Raw genomic sequence first — 26675 nt, forward strand, 5'->3', positions numbered from 1 at the left:
GATATTTGGGGCATGGTAAGATGGAAAGTGTCCTTTACTGCGAAAGGCTAACACTCAGACAAATATATGCACAAAACTCTCACTGGCAATCTGTGGTCCCCCAGCCAGTCATGTCCTTTCCCTGTATTTCCTGCCCATCCCAGCTCAAACAAAATGTAACTAAAATTGGCCCCCTCTCTCATTAGGGATGTTGAATTGAATCAACTAGTCGATGAATTTTCCATCGACTAGTCGATAAGCAGGGAGCAGCAGCAGGGTTAGCTCCCGGCCTAGGAGCTAACCCCTATCGGCTCTTAATCCATCTAAAAGGCTAAAGCACAGCAGCAGGAACCCAGCACTAGCCAGGACAGCTGATTCCTGGCTTGCACTGAGTCCCTCCTGCTGTGCTTTAGCTTTTTAAATGGAGGCTGGTGCCCAGCGGGGGGACCCTGCGCAAGTCAGGAATCAGCTGTCCTGGCTTGCGCTGGGTCCCTGCAGCTGAGCTTTAGCCTTTTAAATGTCTTAAGAGCCTTTTGGATCTTAAGACATTTAAAAAGCAAAGGCGTCTCTGGGACTAGACAAGAGCTGGGAATCAGCTGATTCGCAGCTCACGCCTGGTTGCCGCTACCCCACTGCGCCCCATAGAGACGGCGCTGGGGGGAATTGGCCTTTAAGCCGGCTTTCCCCAATGCTGGCTCTCCACCCCACTCTCCCCCTTAGGCAGCAAGGGGCAGGGGAGGCGGGAGGGGAGTGATTAGTCCCTCAACTATCCAATAAGCTTTTGCCTATTGGATAGTCAACTAGTCGCTTACATCTCTATTTCTCATTAGCCTCCGCCTGCCTGATCCATCCAGTAAGGATGCCATAATCCAGTGCTGGCACACTTCTTCTCCCTTGCTCTGGAACAATGTGATACCATGTGTTAAGATGGCATTGCCAAATAAACTAAATGGGAGGAAAAGGCCAGATAGCTAGAGAAAAGCATCTCTATGTATGTTATTTCTAAGTAATAAGCAGTAATTGCTGGGAGGACTGCAGAAGAACATCATTTTGGTTGCAACGTGTTGGGGGAATATGGCCCGAGGTCCCCTCCCCTTCAAATCTGCTGAATACAGTAGTAGCTCTCCAGCCCCCTTCTGCCACGTGGGGGAAATACCTACCTCCCAGCGATGATGTGATACTCCATTCACTAACGTTTGCAAAGTGCTTTGAGATCTTGAGAAGGAAGGCTCTTTAGAAGCGCAAGGGTTTTAGTGGAGCAAACACAAGAAGGTTTGGCAGCTCATGGGCACCCAAGGCAAACAAAGAGAGAGTGTCCACTAGTGGAAACATTACTCAGGAGAAAAGCAGTTACCTGTGGGCTCACGGGGAAGAACTGCAGCATGGAACAGAGACAGCAAAAGAAACACACAGTTTATACACATGCACGCGTTGGACATGACAGCAAGGGAAGGGGAGAAAGAAAACCAACTGCAAAGGAGAGTAAGCAGCCTGGGCCCAAGAAAGGTAGGTTTTTACATTAAAAAAAAAAAAAAAAAAAAACCATGGGTTGGGGGAGGGCGAGAGAGGAGGAGGAGGGAAATAAGTGCAGAGAGTAAACCAAATGCCATTGGGTGATCTACAAAGCAGTCTGCAGCTCTACCAGAGAGACTACAATTCCCAGCATGCCGTGCTCCCCATTGAGCTAAGAAAATTCTGCCATTTCATCCACTGCTCCCATGTGTTACTTTAGTGTTTGCTCAGGTCCAGGTGGAGCATGGTGGGTGGGTGGGTGGGTGTGTGTGTGTGTGTGTGTGTGTGTGTGTGTGTGTACACCCCGCCCTCCCCATGGTCCTTCATAGTCCACCATGGGGCAGATTCCAGCTGGTCTGGGAAAGGCAGAGGCAGTGCACTGTGCCAGACTCCTTCCCTCATGCTCTGGCTGGCCAGGGGAAAGCAGAGATGGGGTGCTGCCAGCCTCCCTCCCCCATGCTCTGCCCGGCTGGGGGAAGACTGGGGCTGATTCCATTTTTCCTCCCTCAGGAGAGAGGCCAGGGGGTGGGGCTGGGCCATGGGGACAGGGCAGCCACCAGCCCCTCCCACAGCTCACTCCCCTTCCCCCCCCCCCGAGAAATTCCTGCACATGGGCCTGATGGTGTAGCGCTAATGCTACCCTTGGGCAGAGGGAAGTCTGAGGGCCCCTGAGGCCGGAAAAATGTTCCCATTTTAAGGATGTAATCTAGACACGTACAGTACGTGAACACAGAGCCACTGGAAATGTCTACACCCCTCTGCAGTGTAAACTTCCCTGTCAGTCATACCACCTGACAACCTCCCAACAGTCTGTCCTCTTCAGACACTCAATCTCCCTCACACCGTGGGGGAGAGAAGACGCATCTGAGGGAGCTTTCCAAGCAGTATGCCTCTCCTCAGCCATATCCAGTGTGATACTATGAAGTCATCACTCCCTCATTGTGGTTTCAAGCTCAGCTGTCTGTGACTGCAGCAGACCCTGGGAGGTACTGGGAGCTGTGGTGGTGTTGCTCTACCCCTAGCTGGACCATTTCCTGTCCTTACTAACTCAGGCATGTTTCTGTGAGCTTACTTGGTTTAACAGGGAGCACTGCTGCTTGGCTCAGGGATGCGACCCCATGCTCCGGGCACCCCTACCACCTGACAGTCAGATACTGAGACTGAATGAAAGGTTGTGGGTCACTTGATGATTACTCTGTTCTGTTCATACCCTTTGAAGTATCGGGCATTGACCAATGCTGGAAGACAGAATACAGGACTAAATGGGCCACTCTTACGTGCTGCTTCAGGGGGTTGTACTAGATGGCACAACTGTAACTACAACTACCTGTGTTACCTTTATGGGCCTCAGAAGAATCTCAGGGGGATACTTTACTATAGACGTGAATCACTCCAACACAGATCTGCATAAGAAGGCATCACCGAGGGAGCGAGAGGAAAGAGATGATGTTTAGGAAGGAGCTGAACTGCATCTGACTCCCAAATACACAAATTGCAGACTAATGCTTTGTCAAATATTGTTTATTACCTGATGTATTTTGTACCCTGGGGGGGTGGGGGGGGGGGAACGGGAGGGGGAGAAAAGAGAGACGGGCCCAAACCAAACCCTAGATTCAAAGCCCTTAAAATTCTGGCTTATGCCCGTGTCTGAATAGAAACTGGATGATAGGCAGCTGCTCCCTCCCTCTCAAGTTTGACCCTCTTAGTTTGACATCCACCTACCTGTTGGTAGTAGATATAGGCCAGGATTCCAGCAATGATCTCAAGCAGGAAAATGCACAGGAGCAATATGAAGTACTGCAAAACAATGGTAAAAATTGTGTTGGTTAAAAGAGCTCACCAGGAAGGATGGGAGAGAAGTTAAATGTTATCAGGAAAAAGTCTTAACTCCATTAGTATTACTGTTTGTATTACAGCAGCTTTCAAAGGATTTGATCAGTATTAGGGGTTCATTGTATGGGAATAGGTGAGAATGTACTTTGAGACAGGCAGCAACAAGAGAGCTCATCAAAGAAGTGGTAGGTAGAAGAGGAAGGAAAAATACTATGGTAAGGGTATCTAGTAAAGGGAAAGACAAAAATTACAGCTGAACTGGAGGAGAGATGCTCCTATTTACCCTTTTTCTTCTACAAGTACTAGGGAGTATCCAATGAAATTGAAAATGAGGTAACATTTATTGATGTAAAGATTTCTCGTTTTACATGGTGCATGCTTAGCATGAGGAACTTCACCGACACAATATATCACGAAGGCAAGAGTTTAGCATGATTCCAAAAGAGACAGAACACGGATTTGGACAAGAACAGCCACAGCTGAACTAGCTCGGATGAAGAAAACATCTAAGGTGAGGTCTATGCTACAGCAGAAGTCAAATTAAGATATGCAATTCCAGCTATGTTAATTATGTAGCTGGAGTTGACGTACCTTAAATTGAGTTTCCGTGCTGTCCACACAGTGGCAAGTTGATGGGAGCAAATACTCCCATCAGTTTCCCTTACTTCTTGTGAGCAGCAGAAGTACCGGCACTGATGGGAGCACCCTCCAAGTTCGATTTAGCAGGTCTTCACTAGACTGTGGTAGTGTTGCTCTTCCATGTAATGTAGGGCGAGCGCTTAGAGAACTAATTTTTCATGTGATAACTCAATGGGGTTAGGAGGAAACTACTGCTCTGGGCAAATAAATCCAGAACAGTCTATTGTCACAGGGCTTTTGCATCATTCTCAGCAGGCCGCATCTATACTTACCGTGCCGCAGATCGATCTTCTGACATTCAATTTAGCCCATCTAGTAAAGACCTACCCCACTGTGAAGACGGCACCAAGCTCAGGTTAAAGTACGTTGACTCCAGCTGCACTATTTACATAGCTGGTGTTGCATGCCATAAGCTGTTCTTCCAGGTCTAATATAGACCTGACGTGAAGCAGTTGATACAGCCCACTATCAAGCTATGTCCATACTATAGACCTTATAGTGGCACAGCTATACCATGGCAGGTGTGCCAGGGCAAGGTCTCCCCACATAGCCACTCTCTGCTGGTGGGACAGAGCGCTCTCCCATCAGAATAACAACATCACCCTCAATGAGCAGCTGTACCTCTCCCACCGACAAGTGCTGTCCCCACCAGCACTACTGTGGGTGAAACTTGTCAGTTGGGGTGTGTTGTTTCACACCCCAACCTACAAGAGTTTTCCAAAAGCCTTAGAGACAAGATTTGGGACCAGACTGACTCGGAGTCACATCTGGAATGGGTGTTTCTATGACCAGTCGGGTATAACTGTAATTAAATACAGCTAACTAGATTCTATAGATACAGCAGCTCAGTTGCTGATGCCACCCACCCCAAAATACAGCTGCACCAGTTGCTCTGTAGAAACTCAACACTAGCCTGTTAAGTAGGAGAGGAACATCGGACTGTGCCAGGTGATCAGAGGCCCAGAATAACCAGGCATCCATGGGGAGTGCTCTTGGAATGGAGCAGAAGCCAAGGAGGAAGCTGCTGCACAGAGAACAACGGCAGAGACTTGGTACTCAATGGACAGCCAGTTATTAAAAGGTGGAAACAATGCAAGTAGGGGGCACCATTTGGCAACTGCAGAGCTCCCTGCTTTGGGGTGGGAAATGCTCTGCTTTGGGGACCTTCACGAAGAACACAGCGTGCAATATCTGCACCCGAGTTCTGAATTGAAATATGCTTGTTACTCAGAGTGAATTCTGCCCTGTGTGCCACAACAGTCATGGTTAGACCCTGATAACGAAGCTTAAACTTAAGCAGTGCATACACCATAGTAGTACGTAAGCCCCAGAAGTGAGTTTCACCCACAGTTAACCATGGAGGGTTGACCTCCATCCTCAGTGTAGCTTTGTGAAATACAGGAAGCATGAACTGAACCGGGTGTCTCTTACAACCCTCGTGTCTTTTTAAAGTTTCAAAAAGTGTTCTTACTGCAATTTGAATGTTGGTGAAGGAATCACACAGACATCTCTGGAGACCAACTTGTGCTCTCTTGCTAAAGCGCCCGAGGCTGTAGGATCCTGCCATCATAGTCCAAATTCTCTGAGAAAACAGGGCAGCATCCAGCCACCCTGCCCTCGTTTAATCTACTGTCCTGAATGTCACACTGCCATGGCAATGGTCACCTAAGTGGCTACGGCCAGGCCATTCTACAGTTCCATCATTAAGAGAAGAAAAGGGCCCAAGTTTGGGCTCATCCCGTAATACTCAGTATCATCACAGCACAGGCCCTGCACAGCACTCAGGACTGCTGCCTTCCCCACACACTGCCCTGCCAGAGAGCCTTGCACGAAGCTGGAGAGGCACCCCTAGAGGCCGGCGAGGCTCCATGTTCATTCTAAGTGTGGCCCTTCCGCTAAGGTTGTCAGGTAGCGTCACTTCTGGTGGGGTATGTCTACACTACCCCGCTAATTCAAACTAGCGGGGGTAATGTAGTCATCCGCAGTTGCAAATGAAGCCCGGGATTTGAATTTCCCGGGCTTCATTTGCATGAAGCCGGCCGGCGCCATTTTTAAATGCCGGCTAGTTCGAACCCCGTGCCGCGCGGCTACACACGGCACGGAGTAGCTAGTTCAGATTAGGCTTCCACGAGGAGTATAGCTAGTTCGGATTAGAAGCCTAATCCAAACTAGCTACTCCGTGCCGCGTGTAGCTGCGCGGCACGGGGTTCGAACTAGCCGGCATTTAAAAATGGCGCCGGCCGGCTTCATGCAAATGGAGCCCGGGAAATTCAAATCCCGGGCTTCATTTGCAACTGCGGATGACTAAATTACCCCCGCTAGTTCGAACTAGCGGGGTAGTGTAGACATATCCTCGGTGATTTACTCCACGAGGTACCAGAGACACTGCCCCATGGGCACACGAAGAAGTCATGATGGGATTTTTGCCCCCTCCCTGATAGCTGTTCTCCTTGCAGCCTTGTGCTGTTCTGCGCAGGGAACACACTCATGATTGGTTTTGATAACTAGCTGTACCAGATAGGACTTTACACAGATTCCCTAGTGCTATCAAGCCTCTGCAATCCCCCCAAAGAGCCAAGCACCTTTGCCAATGCACGGTCTCTCTGCTTTGTGGGACACCCCCGAAATCCCAGTCATTAGGTCCCAAGACAGCTCTGCCCCCACTGCCCCACCTTCCTGAATGACATCGCATTCTCACACTCCTGGGCCCATGAAAGGAACAACATACCCCTGCAAAAATTCATGGTTAGCATGAAATAAATGCATTTAGGTATTGCCAAAAAACAGAACTGGAAGCCATCAATTTACCCTTGCATCACAGCTTGTCTTTTGCTGTGAGACACCTTCATTTCTCACTGACCTCCCCCTTGTGGTTTGAAGACACAGGCAATCAAAAACCTCATGCCCACGTGAGATTATGCCAATGCATAATCCTTATCTAGTGGGTCAAATTTCCTCTTTCACCCTCTGCGGGGCTTCAGCAGCTGCACGGGAGCGACAACTGGGCTTTTTCAGCAGGCTGGGTTGTACTAGAGTATACAATCTCAGGCATTCACTCCCTCCCCAAACTCCCCCCACTGGCTCGGAGTTGAACATTGCAAGTGTCTGCACATGCTTGTACAAGGTACCCATTCATACCGTGGGAATGAGTCACCCGATGGAGTTCTGGATAACCAAAGGCTGGGCGCCGCACTAAGCGGAGGGTGAAAGGGGCAGAAAAGGAGAGGAACCCTCCTAAACAAAGGGTTTCTTTATTTTGTTGCAGCCCAGTTATGTAATCTCTCTCTGACATCATAGTGCTGTCAGGCTGCTGCATTAGGGGATAGAAAACAACCAATTAGCTGGAAAGTTTCTCTTTCCTTTATCTGTTTTCTAAATAGGGAGTGTTTTCTGCACCGATGTCAAAGGCATTCCAGTGGAGCTGGCATGTATCACAAGGCCTCAGCTCACCAAATTATCTCCCACCTTTAGCAAACAGGTTTTATCAGAGCCTATATATAGTGAAGGTTACTACAGCTACTACTCTGCACTCAGCTAGCCTCTGCTAAAGCTTCTTGCTATTGTCAGCCCTGCCTGGTTGTTTCATTTAACTGTTACAACTTTTAAATCAGAAGTGAAAGTAAGGTGGTGCACCCCAGTGTGCTGCTCCAGTAAGCACCAGCTGTGTAAAGGGGCTGGCTGGGGGTGCGCTGTAGGGGTTAGTGAGAGGGACTGGTGGCAGTAGCTGCCCCTATCTGACTGTCGTGGTTTGTCCCTAGCTGTCATGCTCCTGGGCAGACCTAGTGACTGCCGCGGCAGCCCAGCGGTGGTGGCCCGGCTCCATATCCAGCCACAGCTTCTGCCCCAGAGATCCAGCCCTGGCTCCAGCAGCCCCCACCTGGCCACAGCGGCCTGGCCCTGGCCCTAATCCTGGGGCAGGCCCTGCGGTCCAGCCCCACCTAGCTGCAAGAAGAGCTGGCGGCAACCCTTCTACTAGGGCCTATGGCCATACTGGACCAAACGCCCCCTATCTCAGCAGGTAAATCGTCGCGGGCCTGGCTAGTACTTGGATGGGTGACCCCCTGGGAATCCCAGGTGCCGAAAGCAGCTTTTTCTCTGCTCGATGTCCTCATCCGGTTCCCTTGTTTTGAACCTACGACCTGCACCCCTTGGCCTTGTTCTTCATTATTTGTCCACCACAATTAGTTGGACCCTGGGTCTAGTCGTCCCTCCTGCAAGGCTGGGGGAGGGACCTCGTGCCTGCCCACCCCTCCCATAGTTTCCAAATAGCACCACTCTTCTGCTATGGCTGGGGTTGGAGGGGAGGCCACGATCTGGCTACGGTGATCCTTGCCCAGCCTCTCATCCAACCACTTTCATCCAGATACAGCAGCCTAACCCTGATCGGGTAAGATAACGCACCCCCAGTCCCCTGCCCTACCTCCTGGACCCCACCACACACCCGAAATCCCCAGCCCTGAGCCCCTCATACACCCTAACCCTGACTTTTACACCGCCACATCCACAATCCCCTGCCCTAACTCCTGCACCCCTCAAACTCCCCAACCCTCTGCTTAAATTTAAATTTCTTACAGGTCTTGTTGTAGAGCAGCACCCCACTGCCCACTATAAGCCACTCCCAAGTGAGGTGGGTTGTGACAGGACAGTACCTGTAAGAAATGTAAGTTACCTCGGGTTTAGATTATGCTCTTTGGGGCTGGACATGTCTCAGTCTGCACGTAGGGCAGAGCTGTCCTTACCCATACGCAGAATATTTAGCTGCATAAGGCACCCAAAAATCTGGGGCACCACTGGGTCATAATGTCCATCCACTTGCCTCTATGGAAATGGGGGAGGAGGGGCGCAGACTCCTGCTACCAGCAATGTCCCTCCAACCCTGCTAGTCCCCCGCTGGCTGCTGGCCAGCCTTTCAGGGGTCTGTGCCATCCCTCTTCCCCCTCTACACACACACCAGCAGCATCACAGTGGGGAAAATGCAGCAAGGTGGCTCTAGCTTGCGCTGCTCTCGGGCTGGGATGCTCCAGGGCAGGGCCCCCCATGCCCACAGGAAGCAGCGCAGTGCAGCTGTAGAGCAGTGTGAGCTCAGGCCACCTTGCTGCATTTTCCCTCGCCGCAGCTGGTGAGTGCAAAAGGGGTGCAGACCCCTGCTGCCAGTACTGACCCTCCAGCCTCACTAGTCTCCCCAACGGCCGACCCATCTCACCTCGTGTCCCCCATGCATCACCCCTGCTGAAGATTATAAAATCACATCTCTAAAAAAACCATCATTCCCCCAGCCTGGACTGCCGTTGGTCACAGTGGCACCAGTTCAACAGTACCGAGTAGGGCTCCAGAAGTCTTAAGGATGTGCAGCACCAAGTACAATGGGGCCTCAGCCTAGCTGTAGGCTGTGGATACAGCTGTTAACTAAATAGCCGCAAAATACTTTCACCGAATTCTCTGTCCCAAGGGAGTCAAATATTTGAGAGAGGTGTTATGACTGTGGGAATAACAAGGGCTGCCTTTCATTTTCTACCGTGACAGGCTCCTGCTTTTCTCATGTGCACTCTGTTGGTCTCCACATGATTGGAAGACCGATCACCTTCTAATGAGCTATGTACTCCAATAGCAGTATTTACATTACGTTCCTAAGTCTCCACTACATTTCCCCTGCTTTATGCTATTCCAGACACATAAAGCATGATGAAAGCTGGCAAAGGGGGAATCCTAGGTGGGAACCTTACAGCATGTCAAGCTTTGCAGTCCATAGGGACATCTCAGGATGTGTGGGGTTAGCAAGGGCCTGACGTGAACATTCCTGTGTCCTGGTTGTTCTTGTATATTGCAATGGTCTGAACTCCATTTAGAATAGGTCTTGGGGTTGCTCTACCCTATGCTAGGGACCAGAGGACTCCCTGGCCCACTGCACCATCTGGGGGACTGAAACACAGAGACAGGGTGAACCATCACAAGCCAGACTTTGTGCCATCACAATGGGCCCTGCTCCTATTGCTCTTGCTCACATGAGCATCTCTCACTGTAGGCCTGGAATCCCTGGGAGCAATTGTGGAGTCCTAAGTATGTGGACCACTGTGGCATCACTGAATGAATCAGGCTGGCTGCGAAAGAGAAAAATGCTCTAAACAAATATCCTGTTAATCAGCAATAAGAAATGAAACAGAAGAGTACTGAAGTGGGTGTGGAAAAAAAAAAAAACTTACCAGTTGCTCTAATGCAGCTAGAATATACCTTCCTGGCTCAAAACCCCCACGAATGCACATACACCCCCCTATTGACATCTGAAATCCTTGCAGTTTGATTTAAAGAGCCTCTGGAAAATTACAGGAAACCCTCCCCATTGTGGCGTACCTCTCTATGTATATGGCTCTTTGGTACAGAAAGAAATTGGGACACACTGGCACAGATGCCTTTTTCTTTGTTGTAAAGATGTCGGGATTACTGGCTGAGCTCAGAGCTGGCAGAAGCCGCCAGCCAAACCAACTGAGCCCCGCTGAGCACAAAGTATTTCTTTTGTGGATTACTTAGTATCAACTAAACCAGAGGAGAGGATGGACAATAGATCTGTCACAGGCAGCCACTCAGAGGGGAGAAGAAAGGCAGAGAACAATCTTTTTGTTTCCATGAGACAATTATTAGTTTTCTGTGTCAGAATAACAAAGAAAACCCCATCAGATTGTCATCTGTAAATTCTGGCAGAGAAAGAAAGACAAAAGGGAGATGAATGGAGCTCTTCAGCACACTGAATAATTGTGCTGGTGCCCAAAGGAACTGCTAAGGGCCAGGAGCCAAATACCATCCCTCAAAAACCAAATGAACAAACCACTAACAAGAGCTCCTGAAAGCCTGTCACAGGCCTCATAAGGGCATACTCCACCACCTCATATTTTCACTTCACACCTGCACCCCACAAAGTAGGATCACAGTATTGCTCATTGCTCCTTCCCCCCCCCCCCCCCCCCCCACCAGTCTCCAGTGGACAAAGGAAGGGGATAGGCCATTCAGGTCAGTGATAATTTGCAAAACTGAAGGAATGGCTACGGCACAGTGGAAGTGTTGCTCTTTGTAAAATGACAATGGCCCTTTGCTTTCAGTCACTACACTCAGCACTGCAGATGGGCTGCTTAGTGAACCACTGTCATGGCCTAGAGACCATAAAGGAGAGTTGAGAGAGAGCTGGTGAGAATTAGGGCAAATCTATCTTTAAAACACTGCAGCTGCCCTGAAGCAGGCGAGCTGCTGTAGTGCTTTTATGAAGACACGACTCTCCCATCTAATCCACCTCCCTGAGATGAAGTAGCTATGTTGATGGGGAAAATTCTCCTGCCAAAAAAGCACAGTCTACTAAGAGGGTTTGGTCAGTATTACTACATCACTCAGGGGTGCTGTGAATTTTTCACATTGCTGAGCGATGTAGGTACTCCAATATAGGCCTGTAGTGTAGCCCAGACCTGAGATTATTAGGCTGGTCAAAAAATGTCAAGTGATGGGGAGGTTTTTTTTAAATTAAAAAAAAAAAAAAATTTAGGTGAGAAATTTTTTTTTAAACTGCTAGAAATGTTGCTATACGCAACAAACCAATGTTTTGCTTTGAATCAAGTGGAATCACAGTTACTTATTTTTTGGTTTTAGATAGCCCACCTTGCTTTCTCTCCCAATTTTATTCCCATTCCCCACCCTGAGCAGTCCCCTTTGGAAATGTTTTGGCATGCTGAGATGAAAGGTAGCATACAATTATGATGTAGCACCTATTGAAACACACAGAAATCAACACATTCTCTGGGTGGGACAGAATGAAAGGAAGGTCTCCTCGGTAAGACAGACCATCTATCCCAACCAGTGAGAGCAGGATGGTCAGGGGCTAGGGAGTCACTGGTACAGCTCTCCAGGGGGAAAGAGATGTAGCTCTCTGCTCACATGCACAAGACATTCTGCACCCAGTGCTGACCCAGGACACACAGAACGCTTACCACTCTCAGCAGGTTCCGTCGCTCTTTGAAGGTGGCGCAGCACCCGAGGACACCAGTAACCATGACGACGATCCCCGCCACTATCAGGATGTAGGTGGTTGCCATGTACGTGTTGGAGGACAGGAGACTGATGTAGTCGCTCTTCTCAGCCAGGGTCCAGATGCCCACTGCCATCACGGCCCCGCCTGCCAGCTTAATAAAGAGGCAAGCAGGTGAGAGGCATGAGAGGTGGACATGTCCTCTCTCCTCAAGAGAGAGACATCCACCCCCTGCTCAGCTATAGGGATCAGATTTAAGCCTGATCCAAGACCTATTCAAGTCAAGGGAAGGACTCCCATGGATTTCAATGGGTTTTGGATCAGGCCTTAAATGAAATTGATTCTTCCTCTCCCCTGGTCTCTCAGGGCCCCACGGTGGTTCAAGGGGGAGAAGGCACAATATTTCAGCTGGAAGGGGATGCCAGCTGGCTGAGGTGGAGAACTTTGTAACTGGAGTTCTATGTCTCCAGGTTTAATCAGGCTCTTGGCTCTCAACTGCAGAAGTGCCACCTAGAAGCAGAGGGTGGAGGAGAGGGTGAGGCTGCTTTGCACCCTTGCTGGCTGACCAGGAGTGACACTGATCACTTCTAAACAATATCTATGTCTAGTACCAGAACAGAACCACGGGCGGGGACAGCACTGCAAAAAGTGAGACGCCTGGCTAGTTAAACACCAATGAGAATGAATATTAGCACAGGAATAACCCCAAAGTGGAGGCACGTCACATGAGCCAACGTCTCTCCTTCAGGCTGCTCTTCCTCTTTATGGACCTCATGTTCACTAGAGAATTTTACCTGGTTGCTAATTCACAGAGGCAGCCCACAATTCATTCCGTTGTAAAAGCTAGCCTGCGAGAAAAACTCTAGTGCAGACATAGCCACAGTGATTAGCCCCATAATCCCAGCCTGCCCATCTTCACTGCGCTGCCAACCTGTGCTATGCTGCTGGGCAGAATGAGAGAGGAATGAATGAATGATATCCTTTGTCTATGGTCATCTTCCACTGAAGTGGGCAAAACAGCTCTTTTGCAGGCAACCTACTGCTGATGATACTTGATCATTTTAGGCCCTATTCCTAGTCAGGGAGGTTATCACCCTTCCCCTACTGTTGGCAGAATGGGTCTAGACACACACCTCGGGTGAAATCCTGGACCTACTGAAGCCAATGGGTGTTTTCACCATTGTTTTCAGTGGGAGCAGGATTTCCCCCATACCATCCATCCCACCATCCAGGTCACAGAGACAACAGCTGTAGCCCTCAACAATGGAGGGGGGGAGGCACACAAGTGGAGTGCGGGAGCTGGCCCATTACCCAGAAGAAGAAGTTAAAGATGAAGAGCAGGTATTTGAGGCAGATCGTGCCGCACGTCTCCTTCTTCTCTGTGTACTCACGCATCTTCCCAGCTTAGAGGGCCTCTGAAATGTGACACAATGAAAAAAACCTGTTAAGTTTCTCCATCTCCCACTAGGGTGGCATCACAGCTCTCCTCTTGAAAACAGCAACCGCTTCTCCAAGCCAGTGCGGAGGTGCCCACCCAAAGAACCCCAGCCAGGTGACTGATGAGGTTCCAAAAAGAGCTGTAAAATGAAGACTCCTGTATCCTGATTGTCATGCTAACCCTCCTAATAGAATCAAAGAGAGGCTGTGTAATCAACGCATCTTATTGTGTTACCTCCATCCACCTTCCCCTCACTCCTCCTCCTGCTTGGTAGGCACACTTCTTTCAGCTCATCTTCAGTCGGATTGTAACGTCCTGGACTAGAGACCATGTCTGTCCACATGTGTTCATAGTGCTTAGCACAATGGGACCATAATCCTGACTGGGACATTGTATTGCTACTGTAATAGCAATCCTGATCAACACCACAGTAAGGAAACACTGCAAGAAGAAAATGGATACATTTCCTCCCACTCCACACGCATACACCCCTTTTCATTATTTTTTCCAATCTGAACAAAAGAAATGCAAATCCCAGGTAGTGTTCCCACTAAGATTTTCCATCCATGAGCAGAGTAAGTTTTGTCTTGTGCACCAATATTGAGGTCATGTGCGCTTGTTTGGATGTGTGCATGGCACTCACCTGTTACTAACAAATTTTATATATACTATGGAAGAAAGAAAGAATACTAAAACAATAGCTCACAACTCTGAGTAGTCCCAACATCAATGGGACTATTCACAATAATAAGCACTTTGCTAATTAGTGGTAGCGTAATCAAGCTCCAGCGAATAGTATTTGAAAGTCATCAGATATAAAATGGCTAGTCAGTAGCTTATGTGAAAAGGAGTCTGTGGTCTCAGCTGATAACCTAGAGGACAGGTGTCCACATTACATAGTACCTGTGGCATTGCAAGTTATGGGCAGCTGCAACGCAAAATATAAATTGGGATTTTGAATTTTTATGCTGTTTGAGGATATATCATAAAAGCCTGGATGGTATTTTTGTTTGTTTTTTGAATTTGAAATTTAGGTCTTGAATACTCAAATTCTGTAGGCAGCTGGTGAACCATTTTTTGTTTTATTTGTAATTCCATGATATTAAAATGTAAGCAGCGGAAGGTGGTGTAAGATTTGGTGTTAACTAGTGTTTACCTATTTTTTTCGGGAGAGGGAGACAGGGTTAAAAATATATCTAACTCAAATATACAGGACAAGTGATGTGTTTGTTAAATATTAAACACACCCATCATTTCAGTTCAAGTTTGAGCCTTCCGCCTGTATCTGAAACCTCCCAAAGTCTTGTCCTAAAAGCAGGAACAGCTTATCTAACATTCCAGATTTCTTAACATAAAAAACAGGCACAAGACAGAGAGAGAGAGAAAACAGATTATCCTTTAGCTCACCAGAGGAGAAACCTGCATTTCTATTTGCTTTACATGGTAGTTCTACTTAATGCATTAAGATTTACTAAGATATTTAGCGGTCTACAATGTATGAATATTCATGCAGGTTTGACTAAAGTCTGAATGTTCTGTCCAGCATGCACTGAGCTGAGTGTGAAACTGAGGATATATTTATCTATGTGCATCTTTTAAAGTCCTTGAGGTACATTTTCATGACATTACAGATAAAGACAGCAAAAGTGTCTTTACCCTTAAGTAGCACCTAACATACTATTATTAAATGTTATGTTCTTTCAGAAGATTTACAGGATCGTTTAAGAAATCAAGCATAACTCTTGACACATTTGCTCAGTCTCAAGGACTCTCACTTTCTTAGTGTCATTAGAATGTTCTATGAGCCCTAATTACTACTTTTTTCTTCTAAATGGAAACCTATATGTTACAAGATTATCTGTATAGTAAATTAATATTTGGTTTTCCCACTTCTTCCACAATATTGTTCCACAAACAAAACCCCACATACTTCAATATAAAAATCTAGTAAGATTCTGTCAACAGAAGACCAAAATCACAAACAGGCAAAGTACAGAAGTATGTTAAAAGTTGTTTATAATTTAAGAGAGGCCCAAATTAAGATTCTAAAACCAAACACCTTTAACATTGGGATAGGGCTGGAGCCAGAGTCGTGAGGTGACTTCCTGGCTGCTCCCACCACACGGCTCCTCCGGCCACGCCCTCCCTACCCCTCTCCCCACACTGCCACAGCAGGCCCCAGCCCCCTGAACAGGCCCTGGCCCCCTCACCACACAGCTGTGACAGGCCCTGGCCCTCAGAGTAGGCCCCATATCCCCCGCCACACGGCAGGCCCCAGCCCCCCACCGGAGCAGGCCCCTTCACCACGAGGCCTCAGCCAGCTCCCCGGCCCAAAGCAGCTGTCTACTGCACACCTTACAGGGAACTATGGTCCCAAGCCTTTTCCAAACTACATCCTCAACCCAGATCAAACAGGAATAACTCCCAAGGTTACCAGAAGGCTTTCAAAAAAATACCAGACATATGTGATCTCAGAATGGGAGGGGGGGAGACCGGCCCGAAGGGCAGGCTGGGAAGGGGTCGGGAGGAGCGGGGATGGCCAGGGGAGATCGGGGGAAGCAGGGCTAGCTGGGAGGGGGTCAAGGGGAGTGGGGCTGGGCCGGGGGGGGGGGACCAGTCGGTGGGGAGCGGGGCTGGCCCGGGCGCACGCAGATCCTGCTGCCCGTCCCGTGCCCAGCCCCTTCCTCCTCCTCTACTACGTAGCTGCGTACTGCCTGGCTGGTAGACATGCTCACGCAGTACGCAACTACGTACTGATACTCATGATAATAAATAAAACTTACTTAATTAGAACATATCGGACATTTATATGTCCGGTATTTTCTCAATTTGTTTCCTGGACAGAAAGCTCAAATACCAGACGGTCCGGTTCAAAACAGGACACCTGGCAACCCTAATAACTCCATGAGAATGTCAGGTAATGGAGATGAATTACTTGGACATGAAGGAGCCAGTGTTATTCAAGTGTGATTCACCCTTGGGATAAAAATCCTGCGGTCCTAGCCAGATGACTCAAGTCCCTTCCCTGAATTCTTCCTTACTCTCAACCACCATCTCCAGCAGGTATTGTTGTACCAGTCACACTGACTTAGACCCCGGGTCCATTCAGTCCAGTCTCCTGTCTCCAACAGAGAACAGCACCAGCTGCTTCTGAGGAAGGAGTAAGAACCCTGTAGCTCACAATTATGGATACCTACTCCCTAGCAAAGTCCCTTCTGTCCTAACCTCCATAATTTAATAGAGGTTGCTTCAACTCCTTAAGCAGGAGGGTTTATGTCCCTTCCAAAACTCCTGGGCATTTTTAATGCTTACTATCATAACTCTGGACCTGTTAGCCGTACAAATATCCAATCCTTTTTGGGGATCCTGCAAAGCATTTGGCCCTAGACAGATCTTGTTGCAATGGTTTCCAATGGCTCATTGTGTGTTATCCTTTTCCAACTCAGTACCACCTTACTTCTCCTACAGCTCAACTTCTACACCCTTTCTTGAGACACCTCTGGCTCCCAAGGTTAATTTTAACAAGTTCCAGAAGAGAGAAACACATGCAAATTGGATTCCCATTGGCTGCTGGTCATCGCGGATGCATATTAGGTTAGAAATGCTGGTCGTGAAGCTGGGCCCATCTCACTGCAAAAGGTTGAAGATCTGGTATGTTTCTGATCAGTGTGACCCCACTGCAATTCACTGATCCCAGCTGAGGATCTGGCCCTTTCAGGAGAAACTGATTTGTCATCTGTGCGTGGAGTGGCTAATTGTAAAGTGTTAGCAGGGACATCAAAATCTGCACCAGTTGTACTGAGGTTATGTTCAGCCCCAAAGAATCAGCCCCCCCATCACAAGCGATGGCAGATGGAGACCTCCCACCTTCTCTCTTTTTGATGCAGGATGTGTCGTGCCCAAATCAAATTGCCAGGAGTCCCCAAAGCAAAGATCAAGTGTTCAGGCAGCCTTTCCCTCTTCCCAACAGAGCCCAAGTTAGTGCTTAGGTAGGCGATGAAAAGTCCCACCTATGGAATTGCACTTAAGTGCAAACCCTTCCTGGAGACACACTGCACCATGCAAGCCCAGCCCATCTACTCTGGGGGTCTGCAGCAGTGCAAAAACCTCCCCGAAACAATCCCCTCGAGACGGCTCTAGCTTAGGACCTTCATTTTTTATGTAATAAATACATGGATAATGTACATGCAGAAATGGCAGACTGGGGGCATGGCTGGATCCAAAGCTGCTCAGGTATGAAGTTGTGGCCCTTTCAGACTGTTCCTGTTTATGGTCAGTCCAAGCCTCTCTTCCACAGTTGCCGGTCAGCTGTTCCTCTCCCCAGCTGTCGCCCTGGGGCTCCTTTACTTCGGACTCCCTTTGGAGACCACATAGAAACTGCAGCTAGTGCAGAAAGTAGCTGGCCACTCCCTAAACCACTGAGGCTCGTTGAGACTGCCTAACCCCGTGCTCAGTACATAGCTCTGGCTGCCATCCAGGCTGTGAACTGCAAGTGTAACACCGACGGGGGGGGGACCGAACTCAGGACCTCTGGAGCTTAATGCATGAGTTTCTACTCTACTGCATGAGCTAAAAGTCAACGGGCTCTCAACTAAGGCTGAGTAGAGCAAACTCATTCTCTCTCTAGTGGTCTGAGTGTCATTACACAGGACAGTGAACCACACCCAGCCAGTGTGTGGGCTGCACAATCACCATCCCAGCACTCAGCACCCGTGATAATCAATTGATGCTATTGTTCTTCATTCATTCAGTAGCTGCCCTTGGAAATAGCTTCTCCACTGGAGCTGGCTAAGGACTGTTCTGTGCTACAAATGAACATCAGGGTAACCGTGTCACTCAGGGTGTGAAAAATCCACATAGTGACACAGTTACACTGACCAAACCCTGGTGTAGCCAGCACTCTGTTGATGGGCAGGCTTCTCCTGTCAGCACAGCTACCGCCTCCCATGGAGGTGGACTGAGGAGAGGCTTTCCTGTCAGCACAGTCGTATCTTCGCTAACGTGCTGCGGCGGCACAGCTGCACCGACACAGCTATTGCACTGAATGTGTAGACAAGCCCTTAGGAATGGCAGGCCAGCCCACTGCAGGGAGAAATTTCCCTTGGCTTCTCCCAGGTCGACCAACATCCAGGCTAGCGCTTTAGGAGCCAGCAAATCAGACCCATAGGAATGCAGCAGTGGGAATGGGCCCATCCCCAATGCTGCTCTGCCCCAGCCTGTCCTTGGCCTGCTTTCACAAGAAAACATTTTTCCCGAAGAGAGGATCGGATACCCTGGTTAGCAAGAGAAAGTCCATTCACATGGACGGGGAGTGGCTCAGACAGTGGATGGTATTCATCAGAGTGAATAACCACTAGGCTCTTCTCCTGGCTTTCAGACAACTCCAATGTCACTTAGAGAAGATTAATTACCATACAGCTGAGTGAAACTACGGAGGAGCGGATGGTAGTGCTGTCATCTGCTCTGAATAGCCCTGCAGTGTCAGAGGGTTTCCCCCCCTCCTTTTAAACAATGTTCCTATGAATTTAAAGTTCCTGGGAGGTGACAGATTTAAAGCTCCACAACCTTTGTTCAGCCAGAGAGCACTAGTTTCTACAGCTCACCCTGTGCTACCCTGGCAGCCTCAGTCCACCCCTGCCTTCAAACTCTGTAGGTAATTCATTCTCTAGGGTCCATGCCTATTACCAAAAACTGCCAGCAAAGGGACCATTGAATGCAAGTTAGGATGGGAATCCTCCGGAGATCAACAAACTCGTTTCACAGAAATCGTAATGGCTGCTGACACGCGGCGTAGGATTTGAACTAACAATCAAGATGTGAGAGCTCTACAATAGTCTTAGGATCCCAAGATATACCCCCCCCCCCCCCGCCAAACATCGTCTTAGCCTCACAAAGAACCACACGAAGCAGTCACCGGACACTGCAGCAACTCTAGATAGAAAAAGCAACCCTAGTAGGTTGGTGCATTTGTCTTTCACAGACAGCATCCTGGATGTAAGTGTATGTTAAACCAGTGATGGAAATAAGTCCCTAATAGATATTTACTCCTATTCTGAATCCACGCGGCAGTTTGACAGGAGGCAACACAACTGGCTATTCCCCGCCCTCCCCGCCCCCCCACAAGAGAAGATCCTATCTTGGTATGGAATAGCAGGAGAGACGTTTGGGGGGTGAGAGACTAGAAATAGTAGAGTAAGGGCATGTTGATACTTGCAGGAAGATCGACACTGTGGCGGCCAATCTTCCGCTAAATCGAATGCCGACAAATATGGAGCCACTTAAAAACTGGGGTCATTGACTGCTACCTGCAAGGCAGAATAAGGCTGGCAGTGTCTCAAGGGGCTTGTGGGTGAAGAGAACAGCATGGTGTGGCAGGGAATGGACACACAATCTAATCCCCCACAAAGCACACTGGCTAAGGCAGAGGGGTAACACTGGTGTACAGTTCTGGGCTGCTCTGAGGAGAGCTCCATTTGAGAGGGTCATAATCCACTGCGCTAGGAGTCAGGAGACCACGGCTTTGCCAGCGTCCTGCTGTGTGACCTTGGGCAAGTCATGCTCAGTATCTCTGTTTCCCCGCTCACAATTTACCTGTCTTGTCTATTTAGATTCTAAATTCTGTGGGAGGCAGGGACTTACGTCCTGTATACGTGCGTACAGGTACCAAGCCTAGCACAATGGGGTTTCATTGGGGTCTCTAGGTGTCATTGTGACACCAATAAGGTCTGGATATGAGCTTTTGACTTTTACCAAGTTATTACTGTGAGCCAGACCTTCAGCGGGTGTAGATGAGTACAGCTCCCTTGGTTGATTGACACTTGCTGGGAATCTGCCCTGTATCTTGAACAATGCACCTACTTCCCCTTGGATTGGATTTTCATTTCACCCAATCTCCCAGTCTAATTGGATGACTGCACTTTACCATCCAAAAAATAAGGGCTCTTTGATGGCATCTTCACTGCCCAATAGCAAAAGGTACTGCCAGTTACTACTGTCCCTGGGTTGCCTTTTTCGTATTTCACCCCCTGGGCCAGATCACCTGCAAATTGACACTTCCCAAGTGCCCTATGTGTTTACAGGGGGAGATGTGCATCTGGGGAAAGCGGGGAGAGCTGGACAACCAACTTAATCTCCAATCTGGGTGATGAACAAGACAGAATTGCTACATGCCTTCTACACCGAAACCTCTGCCACTGCTCTGAGACCTCCAGGGAATTTCCCCCTCTCACAACACAGATGTTTCTGTCAAGCCTCAGGTAAGGCCTTTTCAGAGGATTTTGCAGAACTCAGCTCAGCTATTCTGCCAAGAGGAACGATAAAAGCACACAAGAGGTCCTCCTCCTCTCTGTTTTCAAAGACCAGGCACAGAACAGCTGCAGGTTTATGTAGCACAACGATTCATGGAAGGGTGGTAGCCAGTGAATCACAGAGCAATCATGGCTGTCTCCTTTTGATCTATCCCTCCCAGCCAGTACAGGCTGCTCCTGCATACTTGGTGACTCGCCAAGGAAACTATTCATGGAAACACGTGGTTCTATCTGGACACTCCCTTTTGTGCAGAATGCATCTCCTTTTCCTGGTATAATCTCACAGAGCAGATTCCAAAGCCATTTCAGGCTGCCTGGTAGGGAGCAATGCTGATCTTCAGGGAAACAGACAAAGGAAGGATCCGTCTGAATTTCCAAGCAGCCAAGCTGTGGATCCTGATTGGAGCGGAGCACCTGCCTGCCAGAATGTTTAAGTGCATCATTGCTGAGGAAGCCTTGGGAGCAATGTGGAGCATGACAATGATCCTTTGGGGCCTGGTTTTCCATAGAGCTTGGCATGCTGGGTGTTGAGCTCCTCTAACCATATGGCTGCAAGGGTCACAGTGCAAGCAGAGCACTTTGGAAAATAAGCCCAACTGTGGCATAGGAAAATCCAGTCCTGAACGGGGAACTGCAGCAGCCGTTGCCCTGTGCTGAGACACCTGCAGTTCAAGGTCTGGTTGTGGGGTCCCACCTCAGCCTTCTGGATTTCGTTTGCTATGCTATGTACACGCACACACACTCAAGTAGCTTTCAGACACTTGTTTAGTCCCACACTCCAGGTGGCTCAATGCATCTGCCTCTACTTGCCCAGTAACAGGCATTAATTAGCAGTGCAAGCAAGCCAGTCCTAGAGACTTTTCTGCATAACCTGCCCTGAAGCTATGTCTAACAGATGGAGACGTAAGGCATTATTTCTTAACCGAAGCAAATTAAATAACTCCCGGGCCATAAAAGGCAACACTTAATGAAAAGCAACTCGGAGATCAGTATCCAGGGTGTGCCCAGAGATGTCTCTTTATTTTCTCTCCAGTTTACAGGCAGTCCCCGGGTTACGTACAAGATAGGGACTGTAGGTTTGTTCTTAAGTTGAATTTGTATGTAAGTCGGAACTGGTACATATTGTAGGGGAAACTCTAGCCAAACATTTCTCCAGAGCTCAGTTTTATTCTCCCACACCTCACTTCCCTCAGTCCTTTATTCTCAAGCTGAGGTGTCTGCTGAGAAAAGCCGCTCCGCGTCTCCCTGGTCTGCTGGGGGGGGGGGGGCGCTAGCTTCGCGTCTCCCTAGTCTGCTGGGGGGAAGCAGCTAGTGCGGGGTTGCCTCACCCTGTTTGTAAGTAGGGAGCCGATGTAAGTCGGATTCATGTAACCCGGGGACTGCCTGTATACAAGGCAGACAGAAGGTAGAGTATGTAGCCCTTTGATACCTCCCATGACCATAGCTGCGAAGTGCTGAAAAGGTGTGTTACAGCTGCATTGCAAGGTCTGTAATGGACTTCAGGGCCCAACTTCGCCCACACACACAGTGCACAAGATGGGACTGTCTAGTCCTCAGGTGAAACTAAACACTACTTGTTTTGCCAAAAACCAGCTGTGTAGTCTTGAACAAATCACTTAAGGCCTAATGTTAAGAGTGGCTGAAGGGCAATTACATGCGCTCCGCACTTCTAAACCCAGCCCTTAGCCTCTCTGTGCCAAATAAAAATCCCCTCGATCTACCAGTGAGGATTTATTTTTTAAAATGCACCCTGAGGCTTATCACCTCTACCCGTGGGTGCCTGATGGTGCTGAAAGCAGCTAGGAACTGTTAAATATGGCCTTCCCACTAGCTGCATGAAATGTTCTGTACTGCACGCATGCAAAGTGCTATCCTCCGCCTAAAGTGGACATCCAAGCGAACACACACAGCTACCACTGACCTCTCAGTGTGGGTAAAAGCTGTAGCACAACAAAGACCTTTCAGTTCTCCACAGGGGCGTCTTTTTCCTTCGCCTGCTCTTGCCTTCAATGAGATGCAGGAACGAGAAGAACTGAAAAAGAAGGAAGACAACCTTCAGCAATAAATAATTCCCTTCCCCTATATTAAAAATCAAATAGCACACATCTCTATCAAATCCTTATTCTGCGTCTGCTCACAACATGTGGGAGGATGCAGGGGGAGAGCTGTACAGGCACTTGTGTGACTTGGGGAAGGAAAAGAGGGAGTACCCTGTTGCAGCCCTGGGAGGAGGTATGATGGTAGCGCTCTAGTGCTAGAAGTTGCCTGAAAGGGGCAGCCAATCAATTGGTGTCTGTAACATCATGTAAGCCCAGTTATTTCTGTCAAGTCTGCCTCAACCACAGCATGGGCACATGCTGACAACACAAAGGCACCTCGAAGGGGGTGGAAGTGGCTCCCTGAGAAAGCCCATGGAGAATGTGCCGTGTGCAGGAAGCCAGTGTAAAGCTGGCAGAAGAGCTCTAAGCCCCTGGCATAGGAGGCAAGTCGGGATTGGGCTGAGGGTATGAAGTGGCTGGAAGTACCAAGCAGGGCTGGGAATGGGACATGGCCAGTAGTTCTCTCCAGATATTCACCAACGGAGCCCCAGGAAGCAATAGAGATAGATCAGTTCTGAGGCCCAGGAAGGGCCCGCTGCTGCCCCAGAACATGCATCCCTCATGTTAAGCACCTTTTCCCAGCCCCCATCCCGTACCGAGCATAGGAGCTGGGCAAGTAGGGTACAGGTGGCATGCCAGTCTCTGCCCAAACACTCATCATCAGCGAGTGAGATTATCTGACTAACAGCAGCCCAGTGGAATTGCTGCGCCAGGTCTGGCTCTGAGCTCCCCTGCATGTCTAGGTTTTTATTTGCTGCTCAGCACTAGAGTGTCTCTGGGCTGAAAGGGCCTCACACACATGACATAAGCCCAAGCTGTGCTGCCTGGACATTGCACACCAGCGTGATTTACCAGCCACTGCCTCCCAACCCGCCTAAGGCCTCTTCCCCCAACTGTGACCTGGCCCGCCTCTCTACAGAAACCAAACCTACAGAAAGGATCTTGTTCTCCATTGACTATTATAGGGTTTTGAAAAGTCTCAGAGGGGTAGCCGGGTCAGTCTGTATCTGCAAAAGCAGCGAGGAGTCCTGTGGCACCTTAAAGATCATTTGGGCATAAGCTTTCATGGCTCAAAACCACTTTGTCAGATGCTTTTGAGAACAATTTCTATACAACCCCATTCTATTTCCATAAACCTCTCCTGGTGTCTTCTTTATGGAACCCTACTAGACTTTTATAAGGGTTGCTGGAGAGTCAAATGGGCATCCAACTCCAACTTTTCTCTCTTTCGATTTGTTTGCTGTTTGAAGAGGAGGAAACCAGGAGGAGTTTAAAGGACTGCTCTCTATTCTCCTGGAGAGCACTTCATGCAGGGACATGAAGTCTCCACAAGGCTTCTTCTTTACACAAGAACTAAGAATGGTTACAATTAATTACAGCTTAAATCAGGTGCAGCCCTGGGCCTCACGATAGGCTGCATTTGGCAAGGCTTGAAAGGCAGAATTCACCTAAAGCCACTGACTTTGCAAACCAGGACCCCGCACTGTGCTAGACATGGTACAAAACATGGAATAAAAAAAGTCCCCACCCCCTCATGATCAGTCTCCCTCTCTCTCCAAAGCAACATTAATGTATCATACTACAGTTTCTACCCCTTCCCTCCTCCCCCGCCATGCCCTTTAGCTGCTTGCAGAGATACAGCTGAGGAACTGGAATTCCTACTTGTAAGCAGTTTGCACACATCCCCCTCAGCAAAAACACTGCCCTGGCTGCTGCAAAATAAAGGAGAGCAGAAATACTGCACAGTGCAAACAGCTGAGCTGACTTGTTTCTACTCCCACTATTTACCTTCCCCACTAGGGATGCAATGATGTAGTCAATTAACTGATTAATCGATAAGCAAAAGCTTACTGGTTAATGCTATAGACTACAGGCAGTCCCCAGGTTACATGGATCCAACTTACATCGGATCCCTACTTACAAACGGGGTGAGGCAACCCCGCACTAGCTGCTTCCCCCCAGCAGACCAGGGAGACGTGAAGCTAACGCCCCCCCCCAGCCAACAAGGGAGACAAGGAGCGGCTTTTCTCAGCAGACACCTCAGCTTGAGAATAAAGGACTGAGGGAAGTGAGGTGTAGGAGAATAAAACTGAGCTCTGGAGAAATGTTTGGCTAGAGTTTCCCCTACAATATGTACCAGTTCCGACTTACATACAAATTCAACTTAAGAACAAACCTACAGTCCCTATCTTGTACATAACCCGGGGACTGCCTGTACATGCATTCCTCCCCCCCCCCCCCCCCGGTACATTTTTTAGCAGGCTGGCCAGCAGCCTGGCTCAATCCCGGCTTGTGCTGGGTCAGGGAGCTCAGGCCTTCCCCTCTGCCCCCGGACAGGGGCTGCTGCCACTCCATGCTGCTGCCCCTGTATCAGAGGCAGCATCACAGGGCAACAGGCAGCTGGTTCGTGCGGGGAACTGTTTTTTAAACTGGCGAACCAGCTCCCACCTAGCATCCCATGCGCAGCACAGGGTGGCAAGGGCTCCTCAGGAGTGGGGCCGGAATGCACTGGCTGCCAGCCCTGCCTCCCGGGAGACTATGGAATAGTCAAATAATCGATAAGAATTCATGAGGTTAATCGACTATTCAATTAGCCGATATTTAACATCCCTATTCCCCACCTCACTGTTTACGTCTGTCATCTTTAAAGTCACACTCCGAGATGCAAAACTAACGGGAGACAAGTGAATCTGGGGGCTCCTTCAAAGAGCTGGGCAATGCAGAGACACTGAGGATTCCACATGCAGGATTTTTTTCTGTCCTACTGGCAATGCAGCTAAGGATGTGGATGGAGCTTTGGCACTGATTTACCCTTGCAAAAGTGGTGCGATCCAGCAGCCTAAGAACAGGATCAGGACCCACTGCGTTCTACTCCCAGCTGTGACCGTAACTCACTTTGTGGCTTGGGGCAAGTCACTTCACTTCCTTGATCTTCATTAATACTTACCAACTTGCCTGGCTAGGGCTTTAGAAGGATTAATGTTATTGCTATAAAGGTTAAATGTTACCAAAAGCATTCCCACAACTCCAGGTCCTCAGCCAGTTTTTACCCAGGCAGATGCTCCTTGAAGCTACTAGGAGTTTCCAAGGGCCCACAGTACTTGGCCTGCAGGAAGTAGGGATGTCAGGAAGTGTGTAATCCAGGAACCGTATAGTTGAGAAAAAATGTTGTTAGTTGCATGATTAACTGCTGCAGCTCTGCACTGAAAGGAGCTTGGGAGCCGGTGTGCAATCAGGCTGGCTCAGTCCTGGCTCACACCAGGTCCTGACAGCTACCCCCACTGCAGCTCTGTATATAAAGCATTTGCCCCTCTCCCCACCCTGCTGCTGCTTCTTAATGATGCTGAGTGACTGAGCACACCCCTGTCTGCTTTCTCTTCTTCCCTGAGGTACAGCTGCCGGCCCCAAAGCCCAGCACTGCAATCATGGGCTCTGATTTCCTAGGATTTGCCCTTAGGTCAAGTTCAGCTAGATTCAGAGTCATTACGTGTATACACAGGTCTCCCACCACATCTTTCCCCTTCTGGCAGCACTCGCTGGCTCATACATTTAACTGAGGCCAGGCGGTGAAGCAACTCTCAACCAAATGCCAGTCTTGCTCTCTCGTGAAACAGTGGGCCTGAACTCCTCAGGTGCTGAAGCTATCACAGTGCTGCTTACACCCCTCTTCTCCTTGCAAAGAGACAATCCAGGATACAAAATGTACGGAGAGTCAAACTACCAATGCCTCGCAGGCTGGTGGCAAGCAGGAGGGCGATCAGACCTGTATCTATCTGAGACAAGGAAGCTTCTCAAAGGGTAGATATACGAACAGACAAGGAGCTGAATGCCTCCCCTGCTTCTGGCTCCACTTTGTTTTTTGA

The 26675-nt window shown here is 49.0% G+C and overlaps 1 protein-coding gene across 1 annotated transcript in view; it reads right to left on the reverse strand.

The window, feature by feature from the left end:
• CD151 (CD151 molecule (Raph blood group)) overlaps window positions 1–26675 on the reverse strand; it is a 56978-nt gene that overhangs the window by 12028 nt on the left and 18275 nt on the right. The window contains exons 2-5 of the mRNA XM_075928238.2: window positions 22635–22745; window positions 13280–13383; window positions 11931–12122; window positions 3214–3288 (exon numbers count right to left, since the gene is read on the reverse strand). Coding sequence (XP_075784353.2) covers window positions 3214–3288; window positions 11931–12122; window positions 13280–13363 — 351 coding nt within the window. The 5' untranslated portion in view covers window positions 13364–13383; window positions 22635–22745. The remainder of the gene's footprint in view (window positions 1–3213; window positions 3289–11930; window positions 12123–13279; window positions 13384–22634; window positions 22746–26675) is intronic.

This window comes from Pelodiscus sinensis, chromosome 5 (genome assembly GCF_052426305.1).
Source record: "Pelodiscus sinensis isolate ZL-2025 chromosome 5, ASM5242630v1, whole genome shotgun sequence".
NCBI classification, from domain to species: domain Eukaryota; kingdom Metazoa; phylum Chordata; order Testudines; family Trionychidae; genus Pelodiscus; species Pelodiscus sinensis.